At 39.2% G+C, this 12,383-nt stretch overlaps 1 protein-coding gene across 1 annotated transcript in view; it reads left to right on the forward strand.

Annotated features, from left to right (window-relative positions):
• The first annotated feature begins 456 nt into the window (after positions 1-456).
• The window catches only part of LOC117996500 (T-box transcription factor TBX6-like), a 45,364-nt gene continuing 33,437 nt past the window's right edge, over positions 457-12,383 (forward strand). Inside the window, exons 1-2 of the mRNA XM_034984560.2 lie at positions 457-753; positions 3,736-3,853. Coding sequence (XP_034840451.1) covers positions 669-753; positions 3,736-3,853 — 203 coding nt within the window. The 5' untranslated portion in view covers positions 457-668. The remainder of the gene's footprint in view (positions 754-3,735; positions 3,854-12,383) is intronic.

The following is a 12,383-nucleotide window of genomic DNA, read 5'->3' on the forward strand; positions in this document are numbered from 1 at the left end:
GGTACAAGACAAGCCATGTAGGTGGAAAAGTATTACTCAAGCTATTATAATTTAATTATATGTTTGATTTAGGTAAATGGGGAAATAGACAGGTAGGTACGCACCTACAACGATTCAAAGCCTACCTTTTAATTTAATTCTAAAGGTATTATGAAGGTGACATAGGACACTAATCATTAAAAAAAAATATCATCTCATGCTGATATCAGACGGTATTTCATTCATATTATTACATATTAACAATAGAACTGTGGACATCAGCGCCTACGCACGAATTTCAATCGGGGCGATCACCTGCCAAAATATAAAGGCGGGCGGAAAGCTCAAGAATAAAGCTCATTTGGCAGCTAAAAGGCTTCGACGGTCGCCGCCATTAGCTGGCAATGAGCCAATCAGAAGCCCGGGGCGGGGTCGTGCGCTCGCGCCGCCCGTTCGTAGACGTCCTGTCAGTGTAAACTCAGCTGTCGTTTCGTCACCACGTGTCTTGTTTTCTTTCCGATTCACGTTTGTTTCCAATTATGAACTTTTTATAATTATTGCTTTTCCCTCGTAATATATTGTGTGTCGTTATTATTATAAACTATCAGTTCTTGAACAATTTTACTGACTTTTATGTGTTATGTTTTAATGAGTGACTTGAAGTGACTTTTGCAAAAGTTGTTTGATAGATGAAGATGATGATGGACCAAGCTCATTTCGGAGAATACCTGCTGAGGCAGCAAATGTTGCATGCAGCCTCTTTGAGTGGCCTTCGTAAGTATTATAAGTTACTTTTATTAAAAATAAGAATATCTAAAGGAATAATAATTAACCTGCAGGTGTTATTGATGTTACATAGTTTTGGTCACCTACCTACATAGGTAAGTAGGCTACCCATTATTGTTTAGCACAATCGTGGAATCTTCTTCGTTTGATAATATTAATAGGTAGGTAGGTATGTCCTACTAATTTCATTATTACTATTTGTTCACGTTCTTAAATACCTATCTATTTTTATGTCATCAATTAATAATGTGATTTTTATGATTGTAATTTGATATGATTATCATAAATAGTTTTTATTGCTCATTTTTACTGTTGGTATCGCTTTTAATTATGCGTTACAAAAGTATCACATGCCTACCTCTATAAATCTTTTTGAATATTAAGTAGGTAAATGACATTAGATTATACCCACCTACTAAAAATATCATAACTGTTCAAACATATCTACTTATCACTTTATTTCAAGTTTTTGTTGTTAAGCAGGTAGGTACATTTATAATCAATATTTGACGTAATTTATAAATATTGTATGTAAATACTAAATATTCGATTGAAAAGATTATATTGGAATAACTCCAAGCGCGTTGATGTCTTTTCTATGAGCGCATTGATTTACAATGAGCGCTAAAGATTTTTCATCATTAATAAATTCATAAGTAGATCACGCTTATTGAGGCTAATATTTGTTCAATAAAATACTTTAGATGAGCTAGTATTTACTTTATTAAATTGTTTATTATATACTTAAACTAGCTGGCTGACTAATTGCTGAAAATCCCTTCTTCTTTGGGGTTTAGTTAGAATACATAGTGCACAGAATGATTTTGTCTTAATTAGAAAATTTATGACAGTATAAGTAGATACCTACGGAAGTTTAAATCCGTAAATAAAGGTATGATAGGTAGGTAAATATATCTACTTTTTCACTGAGACGGCTGGTGAGGTTGCGGTAGGACAAAGGTATAGACAAAGGTTGCGGCAATGTGATAGTTGACGTAAAAAATTATGGAATTCAGCGTATCTGTCATCCTCCCGCAACCCGTACCCTATTTCACGAGCCGTTTCAGTCAAGGAGCACTGTACCAATGTTTAGATAAGATTTCTTAATTTTTTAGGGTTCCGTACCTCAAAAGGAAAAAAGGAACCTCACTTCGCTGTCTGTCTGTTCGTCTGTAATATCTTTCAAGAAAACTTATAGGGTACTTCCCGTTGACCTAGAATCATGAAATTCGGTAGGTAGGTAGGTAGGTCTTATAGCACAAGTAAAGAAAAAATCCGTAAACCGTGATTTTGTGGTTATATCACAAAAAAATATTAAAATGAAGATAGAAAGAGTATAAAATTACAACTAAGTACTAAACGAAAAAGCTATGACAAAGATTAAGATAGAAAGTTAGAAGTCTAAGAACCAACTAAGGTGTGGTAAAACGAAGAATTCTTCGCCAATAACACCACAATTAAAATAAAATGTATTTTGTGCCTAAATGGCTGTAGACTACATATTATATAGCTGCCTTTGATATCTCATGTATAAAAATTTATATTGCGATTACAATTTACAAGCAATTTCATATTCTCGCAGATTAATATTTATTTTATTGCTTCCTACGGACGAATGATGAGATGAGACACGGCGGGATCAAAGACTCCGCTTGATTGCAATTATGGAGATATGTTCACTGGGCAAGTGGTCACTTGGATAACTGACATACAAACTTATATCTTAAGCTGTTAGCTTTAGGATTGCTTTTAGTTTAAAATAATAGCTAGATTTGATATGGTTACAATTCAATACATTGAATATTACATGAATGTATGTTAGATTCTGGTATGTAGGTATAATCATTTCGCTTTGACACGATTACAGCCGGCCAAGTATAGGTAGGTAGCAAACTAATTACAATGAGTTGGAGATAGATTTAATACTTTGAATATAAATATTAAGTAGGAGTATGTACCTACATATACCTAATAGCCAGTTAGGTCCTTCTATCTCAGGATAATAATAGGGTAGGATAAAGTTAAGGAAAAAATTTCACTTAGGTAGTAGTCTACAATATAGGAATATCCATATACCATATAGGTATCTAATCTAGGTAAAAAACCACACGAAGTTTGACATTTTTAAACAACTAAATTATCTGCTGCGATATCAAAATCTGTGATTGTGGGTAGGTCCACATACGTAGATAGGTACCTACTTACTATCCTTCTGATTCACACAATAGACGGATAGTAGGTAGATACCTACTTTTCCCTTTTAGTTTGTTATAAAAGAATAGGTAGGTACTACATAGATATGTCTGCGATATATTATTTTTTGTTTCAAGACGAAATGGTCATAGATATGTATTTATTAGACCAAAAATACGATATGCATTCATCAAAGGTACCTTTTAAAATTATTATTTACTAGCTTATGCTCGCGACTTCGTCTGCGTGGACTACACAAATTTCAAACCTCTATTTCACCCCCTTAGGAGTTGAATTTTCAAAAATCCTTTCTTAGCGGATGCCTACGTCATAATAACTATCTGCATGCCAAATGTTAGCCCGATCCGTCTATTAGTTTGAGCTGTGCGTTGATAGATCAGTCTATACTTATTTAGCTTTAATAAGCAATTGCAGTTTAATTTAGATATTATGTGATAAAGTACGTTATAAATTATGATGCCAGCGATTCGTCCATTTTTTAAATCCTTTGGGAACTTTTCGATTTTCCGAAATAAAAAGTTGGTAGGTTCCTCATATCAAAATATCTCTGTCCCAAACGGCAAAATCCCCTTTAGGTAAGTATATAGGTAGAAAGGAAACTCTGTAAAATTTCAGCTTTCTAGATCGAAAGACTGACTGGGTGTTGATGAGTCAGTTAGTGAGTCGGCCTTTCCTTTTTGTATGTAGGTACCCATTGATAAGCGACGCATCGATCGCATCGATCCGCTTTTGATACCCAAAGTTTGTTTGTTCTAGAACACAGAATCGGTGCTGATGCGGAGCCACCCGCATGCGAGACGCGTCTTCTCAACGGAGACTTGTGGCGGCGATTCCACGACATTGGCACGGAGATGATCATCACTAAGGGTGGAAGGTAAGTGGAGTTCAATTTCTACTATGGTTAGACAACTTATAAAAAACCTAAGACGTTAAATGACAATCTTCAGAGAATTATAGTTAACATAATAACTCAGGTTTTAATATTCCAACACTACCTAATTGCTACGACACCTATAATTAGAAGGTCTTAAAATAAGTTATTCAAGTTGGATTTTATTTAACAGTCACGGAAAAATAACTTTGCCGACGGCATTCATTCTTGGCACGATCCCTAATAATAACAATTACTAAAGCGTTCCCAGCCATATTTTTGAGTTCCGTACTTATCTCCAGAGAAAAATAAACCCTTATAGGATCTCTTCGTTGTCTGTCTGTCTAGAGTCTAGACCCATTGAGGGGATGAAAATTTAAAACCGACAGGACACTTCCCGTTTATTTACATCATGAAACTTGGCAGGTAAGCAATGTCTTATAAGTAGGTAAGTTAAAGGAAAAATCTGTAAACCGTAAAGTTGTGGTCACGTGTCACAAAAAAAGTGTTAGGTATTTCTTGTACGATGGTACTAGAAACCCTTCTACTTAAACTACGTAACCCTTCGTGCGCAGGTCCGACTCGCACTTGACTGGTTTTTGAAAACAGATTTTTGGAATACACAGAGCGTTAAATTGGTATTTTCTTAAATTATCCTTTTTTCCTACAATCCATACTAATATTATTAATGAAAAAGTGTGTCTGTCTGTCTGCTAGCTTTTCACAGTTCAACCGTTCCACCGATTTTGACGAAATTTGGTACACAGATAGCTTGCATCCCGGGGAAGGACATAAGCTACTTTTCATCCCGGAAAATTAAATAATTCCCACAGGATTTTTAAAACCTAAATCCACGCGTACGAAGTCGCGGACATCAGCCAGTAAGATATATTTCATGGTTTCGTCACACATTATCTTTCCTTTAAACATTGGTATAGTATAAATTCTTTAGAGATTTTAGGAAATTGCTTGCACTCGGTTCCGCTGAACATTCTTTTGACCTATTAAGATAACAACCCATATAATGTGGATAAATAAATAATTATTATGAATGCTTTTAAGGTAACCTTCATAAATATATTATTATTAGCTTATTTCCTACCTACTTAGTTATGATGATTGTATAGTAATTAGATATAGATAAGGCTAGCTTTAAGTTTTATTGAAATACTAGCTGATGCCCGCGACTTCGTCCGCGTGGATTTAGGTGTTAAAAACCCCGTGGGAACTCTTTGATTTTTCGGGACAAAAAGTAGCCTATGTCACTCTTGAGGTCTTCAACTATAGGTACTATGCAAAAAATCACGTCAATCGGTTGCTCCTTTGCGACGTGATTGAAAGACAAACCCACAAACCAACAAACCAACAAATAAATAAACTTTCGTAATTATAATATGGGTACTGATTTCCAATTAAAACAAAAACTAGAAGTAGGTAAGTAATGTTTAAAAACGTGGGTAGGTAGATGAAATAATAACATCTCATAGAAAAGAATAAAACGAGTCAGTTGGAGAGATACTCGTATAGACTCCTGTAATTAACCTAGCAAGCTGCTCATCCGTCATAAATTTCTATAAAGCAACAAAAACTTAACGAAAACCCATTAGGGCTGCCGAATCTGACGCGGGGCTTGTTAACGAATAATTTGGGCGCAGCCAGACCTCCGTCATAGACAAAACAAACAGCTGCCTGAATAGCAATTTGTGCATTTCTCTAAATGGCCGAGCACAAATTATACCTTATTATAAGCTTGTTTGCTTTACGACTGTACCCCTTCAATTATTTTTTTTCGTCATCAATAATGCGAGTGAAACGACGAGCTCGACGCTCGGGAAGAAATTATATGTTCGTGTCGAACTCTGCGCCTCCGACGTTTCCTGCTGTGGGCTCTCTCGACTGGCCCGTCATGCGATTTCCGCGCGTCTTTACGCTTGCATCCCGATTCCCGAACCGTCATTACTAACCTTGTACCTCGGTGGATCTGTCTGCTAAAAAAGTTCCTAAGTATTATTAAAACCACTGATGACATCCAAGATAAGCGTCGAACGACAAATGCCACCCCGTGTTTCGGAACGCGATTAAAGTAAACTTTACAAATGAGAGCAACAATTATTCTGCATTCTACGAGCGCATAGCTGACGTGCAGGCAGGCTGTTTAGGACGAGCTGAGCTTTTTGCGCACTTATAATTAGCCACTCTCATCTTCGCTCCTGTCATCTCCTACACGTTTTTTTCGTTGCCGCGAAGAGGGACCACCGTGCGGGCTGCCCAGTATTTCGATAATTTACCGCTTTATCCAGACGTTAGTGAATCTCGTTAACCGCTCGCACCGGTCTAAAGGTCAGTTTTGTTTGTTTTGTATTAATGAAGCCGCGCGAGAGGCCGGGGGCGCGCCGGCGCCGGTCCTGGCGCCACGGGAATCGAAATGGGTCAAAATATTTAATTTATTTCTCGTATTGAAGGCTAGTTGCGGTCGCGCGTTAGCCGTAATTGAGTTATTTCACACTAGTCGCTAGCGCACGTTTCGGGGATTGGGAAACACTACAAATTGGTGTGACTCGGGGCTTTTAGCGCTCGTTCAAATGGATTCTTTATCCAGAGATGGAGAGAGTACCTACCTACGGCTCGGGTTGTTGAATTGAAAGTGCAAACAGAAAGATTGGGGCGGTTCGTTTGTGCAAGCGCGCCGGGCGACGAGTATATAGCGGAGTTAACACCTGCTGCATTCGGCCGCCATGCGCTATGTAACGCTAACGCTGGGGGATTGTAGCTAGTCTCCGTCGCGTTCCCACCTGTGCACAGTTGTTAATTAGTACTGTAGACACAAAGCACACCAATCCAACGTCTTCCAAGATTGCATATTAACTTATCATTAGTACGTGAATGCAGAGAATTTGGGGGATCGCTATGTTAGAATGAAAAACAGCACTTGATTTTTGAATTTTGATGGGGTCATGAAGCCAAAGATAAATAAACATCGCCACGATAATAAACCACAAACGTACAAAGTGACATGTTACATCTGCCCTCCATTCGGAGATAATACTGGCCCTCATAATCTTCGTTCGAACAAACAAACTCTGGTTAGGATAGAATAGGTCATTTGTTTTTTCTCGAAACCGAAATATGACAAATGGGCGAGGCGCGCCGGCGCAGATCGCTCGCGTGTCGTCGCGCGGACCTCCCGCCATTTTAAAAACAAACAGACAACATAAAAACTTGTTATTTATTTTCGTGTTATTCCGAAGGGAAGGGCGCGCCCGAATTCGCTTGAAAAAATCATAAGATATAATTAAAAACGTCTGAGGTCTTGCGTTCGTGTCTGCTTTCATGTGATCTTCGTGTCGCTAGGCCGTCGCGTCGTACGTCGGCGGGACGGGTAGTCACGTAAATTGTCATAACTGCTCCGAAACGTTGGAAGATTTGATACAAATATCTGATATCAGTTTGGTATCTAGAGGATTTCCTATCGCTGGTGGATGTAGGGTCGTCCCGGTGCTTGTTTTAACAGAAATACCGATTAATTGATTCGATCTGTGTCGTAATTAAAATGGGTGATTAGAGCGCGGGGAGCGGCGCCGGCGCCTCAAAGCGTCTCAGCCAGCATTCCTTTTGTTTTACCACGGGTCGTTTGTCGCCTGCGTGATGCGTGGGTCGCTCACCGTCCCGTTTACACACTTCGGTCTGCCAGTACGAGCGAGAGAGAGGCGTGCGGGCGCCGACCTCCTGCGGTGCCGTCGGCCGCCCGCCGCGCGCCCCGCCCAGCAGAGCAGCACTAATAATCAGATTATGACAACCCAAGTCTCAACCGCTTCCCCTGCAGACTCCACTCATCACTCTTCACTGTCTCCTGAAAATTTGACAGCAGTATTTCACTTATCAAATCGTTGCAATAGCTGCGATCGAGAGATAGCCTCACCAGCTAAAAATGCTCTGAGAGTTGCCTACTAAGATAACTATGTGTCACTGCCCAGTTATAAAAGATTGATATTTTAGTTATTGTATTTTGTTTCAATATTTTAAGTTTTAACTGGGGTTTTTTATAAGTACACTCAGTAAAAATTTCGGTAAATTGCCTAAGTAACATCTTATTAGATGAATCCATGATAAAACATGTTGAATTTAAAGTAGCTATTTAAAACGCCAAAAAAAACTTAAATTGCTTAATTCAACTTCACGCTATAAAACCGTACTTACCTACTTAATATCCGTAGAACGAAGTTGTTTGTGCGACTCGAGAGTCGAGAGCTGATTGAAGTCGTTTAGCGTAATAAAGGCTTAGATGACGTAAGAATTGTGTCGTCGTAACAAAAAACGTAACGTCATCGTAAGTAATGGGTAATGCTGTATCGAGGGGGCCGGAATCCCAAGCACGCGCCGAGCTGGCCGTCGCCACCGAGCGATCATATCGCAATGTCTCCAGAGAACGCGCACCCACCCTCGATTAGCTCAGAGTTTGTCAGAAAAACAACTTACATCGCAGCCATTAAACGGGATGACTGGACGCGATGCAGGATACACTAGCAATGTACGACCTGCATCCCGGCCGATGCTTAGATAGCCGAGCGAATGAAAACGCAACGTCACCGGCTCCCGCGCCTCGTCCTAAAACAATCGGCCCACCAAAAAAAGGCTAATACGAAAACAATAAATTGAATTTAGAACATAAAAAATGTGCGGACCTCGACGTCAGCGAGCGGCGCATGATTCCTTTTTTGCCGCGACCCTTGATGATAATTTCTCATTAGGTTATAACATTTTTGTCGGTCGAATCGTCGTAAATTCCTCGAATAATTTAGGGAAGAAAGTGGTCGTGTTAGTGATGTTTTGTTTTTATGGCGCCAAGGAGCCCGGGTTAGATCGGTATCTGCCGATACAAGCGTTTAACCCATGTTACGTGGAAGTCGGGAATTATTCTCACGGAGTCCGAGGTCGTTTGCTAACAACTTGTAATATGCTGATAAACGATAAAGGTTACGACTTCGAGACGACATTTTTGTCACATTACAATTATTATCCACTCGATTATACGGATCCATCATCGCGATTACCGATTACGTGCAAGAAATATAATTACCTACCTTACTGACATATAGGTACTTAGTCAGTTTTATCCTGACATATCATTTCATCAAACATACTGAACAGTAATCTTAATACGTCGATCATTAGCATCATCATGATCATCCAGCGCCGGCTCTCTGCTGAGCTCGGCTGAGCTTCTCTCAATATGAGAAGGCCACAGTCCGCCGCGCGAGCCAAGTGTAGATTGACAGACTTCACATACTTTTGAGAACATTATGGAGAACTCGCAGGCATGCAGATTACCCCACGATGTTTTCCTTCACCGTAAATAAAGCAAGTGGTATGTAATTAAGTATTGTTTAAAACGCACACAACTTTTAAAACGTAGGCTGCAGAGATCTATAGAGCGCAGTTTGACTTTGCTAAGACTTAAGATTGACTTAAAACGAGAGAGATTTATGTGAGGAGACATAAAGCTTTGTCTAGTTTTAACTATGTCTTAAGTCTAAGCAAGTCAGAGCTACTCTGTGGTCAGAGTGCGCTCTTCTTATAGATAGATCTCAGCCTTCGAGGCGCCAGGATCAAACCCTCTGGCCTCAAGAATATACATATAATGCCGACATATAGAATGCCGACATCTTAACCATCTATGCTATCATCGCTGAAGCTGGAGAATGACATGGGCTATTAATTTTTATTCCGAAAAATAAAAAATCCACAAGATTTTTAAAAAGCCTAAATCCATGTAGATGAAGTCAGACATTATCGGTATAGTCACTACCCCTATTATAAATGCGAAAGTGTGTTTGTTTGTTGGTTTATTGGTTTGTTGGTTTGTTGATTTGTCCTTCAATCACGTCGCAACGGAGCAACGGATCGACGTGATTATTTGCACGGGTATAGTCAAAGAGCAGGAGAGTGACATAGGCTACTTTTTATCCCGGAAAATTAAAGAGTTCCCACGAGTTTTTTAAAAACCTTAATCCACGCGGACAAAGTCGCAGGCATCAGCTAGTATTTTATAAAACTCCCGTTCACATACTTTTTAAACCTATAACACTTTCTTCAAACCTATTTATCAGTACAAAATCTCAGCACCCTAAGGCTTGAGACATACTTGTGGTCACATTAGCCACAACGTTCACGTAGTGTCCGTAGAGCCGAGCGCGTGATCATAACTCCTCAGTGCCCTCTCCTAGAACCCCCGTCATTAGGAGGCGCGGGCGCTGTTCACGTCAGTTATTGTCATTAAAATTTGAGCACGTAGGTACTTGTAGCGACAGTAAAACATGTCATATATTATTACGGTTTCGTGTTTTATTAAATTTAATTTTTATGCAGATTGGTGCCCTCTGATAACTGACGAGAATTTGGGAAATGGAACTCCTTTAGTTGTAATAATACAAAACCTTCAAAACAAAACTACCAAAAAACCTTCTTTTGGTTTTAATATTTAAAATATTTCAAAATATTTGTATACCTAACCAAAAGGTTTTTTTTATTACACATAGGTGTAATAAAGTACACTTACCTCCTAAACTAGTTAACACTAACTTGTAGTTGTATCAATCAGTACCCATATTATAAATGCGAAAGTGTTTTGTTTATTGGTTTGTTGGTTTGTTGGTTTGTCCTTCAATCACGTTGCAAGGGAGCAACCGATTGACGTGATTTTTTGCATGGGTATAGTTGAAGACCTGGACAGTGACGTAGGCTACTTTTATCCCGGAAAATAAAGAGTTCCCATGGGATTTTAAAAACATAAATCAACGCGGATGAAGTCGCGGGCATAAGCTAGAAAAATAGATCTAGCTTCTAGATCTTAAAATAATACATAGATATTATTCTTACCTAAACTACTTAGGTACTGTGCTATCTAAGTTACGGGAAGTGGTGCCAAGCAAAGTTGGCTACATAACCGAATTCCATAGTGTAGACGAAGTATGGACTGGTAGTAAACGCCAGTCTGATTCTTTGCGCAAAAAATAAACCGGTCCGGCTTAGTTTTTGTGCAATGAATCATCCCATCAAAAGCCTTGCAAATATGTAGTCTGTAATCACTACTACTTAATTACACTACTCTTGTGCAGATAAGGAATAAGTAAGTACTCCTTACGTTTATAAAAAGACAGAATACAAGGAAAATTGGTAAAAAGATACCTAACCCAAAAATAAGTAACAAAAAGAAAATTATTTCTGCGTTCTCACACCTCAATAATATCGGCCGATAAACCTCAAACTTAATTCTCAAGAAGCCGTTACGCACCCACGTTTAGGATTTCAACGAGATGTTATCCTCTTGGTCGGCAATCGGTCTCACAATACTATGTAAATGTGCGCCGGCGCCACGGTATCGCGCCCGAATCATTTGTCCAAAGAAACTGCAACAAAATACTCCAAAACGCAAATAATCTCTGGATATTTACGAAGATATCCGTCTGCTGTATGACGTCAGACATATTTCATGTCATATATTATCTTAAACTAGCTTATGCCTGCGACTTTATCCACGTGGACTTCTCAAATTGCAAACCCCTATTTTACCCCTTAGAAGTTGAATTTTCAAAAACTATTTCTACGTTTTAATAGCTCTACTAACATGCTAAACTTTTGCCCATCCGTCCAGTAGTTTGAGCTGTGCTTTGATAGATCAGTCAGTCAGTCACCTTTTCCTTTTAGATATAAATATTTAGACTAGCTAACCCACCCTGGCTTAGTTCGGGTGCAGGAATATTTGAAAATTCTTTCTTCATAACGGTTTCATTATCATCGTCATCAACAACCCCACCCGCTACTGAGATCAGGACGTCTTCTGTCAGAATAAGAAGGGGTTTAGGCCATAGTCCGTCACGCTGGCGTCCACTAATTTTACAGTTCCGTGCCAATACTTCTGGTATAGCGGAATTAGAGTAGCTTCGTCAGGGTTTACGATGATTGGTAAGGTTGGTAGATAGTCATGTCTTCTAGTCATTGTCCCTAGTTTCAAAAAAGATATTGTCCAACAAATCGTGGCAATGTAACCCTGATTGTCGACGTGAGCCACCCGTGCGCGCGATACGATCGCTGCGACATCGCCGCATCACGGGATCACGACACGATGTCTATCGCACACCCGCTACCGAAACTGAGCATTGTCTTTTACCCACGCATCCTACAAACAAGCAACTGACAACGCTATAGCAACCTCAGATAAAACCTACAATCCCTTGCATAGATATCATTAAAATTATCTTAAAGTCCCACACATCAAGGAATTCTCAACTCTGAATGAATCACAAAAGATATAAATTCCTTTACAAGAGTTTTAAAAGCTGATTTGGTTATAGTACAGTGATGAGTGAGGATACGAGCAAGTACTGCCACGATTTCCTAATAAAAGTGTCACTTGGGTGTCATTGCAGCCCACTCTTGGGTTGTGAGAACAAAGTTGTTTATCACGATTAAGTATAATATGTATGAAAAACGCGTGATGAAAGTGTCCACGGTACTTGTAGATATAGGTACGTAA

This window comes from Maniola hyperantus, chromosome 3, assembly GCF_902806685.2.
Source record: "Maniola hyperantus chromosome 3, iAphHyp1.2, whole genome shotgun sequence".
NCBI classification, from domain to species: Eukaryota; Metazoa; Arthropoda; class Insecta; order Lepidoptera; family Nymphalidae; genus Maniola; species Maniola hyperantus.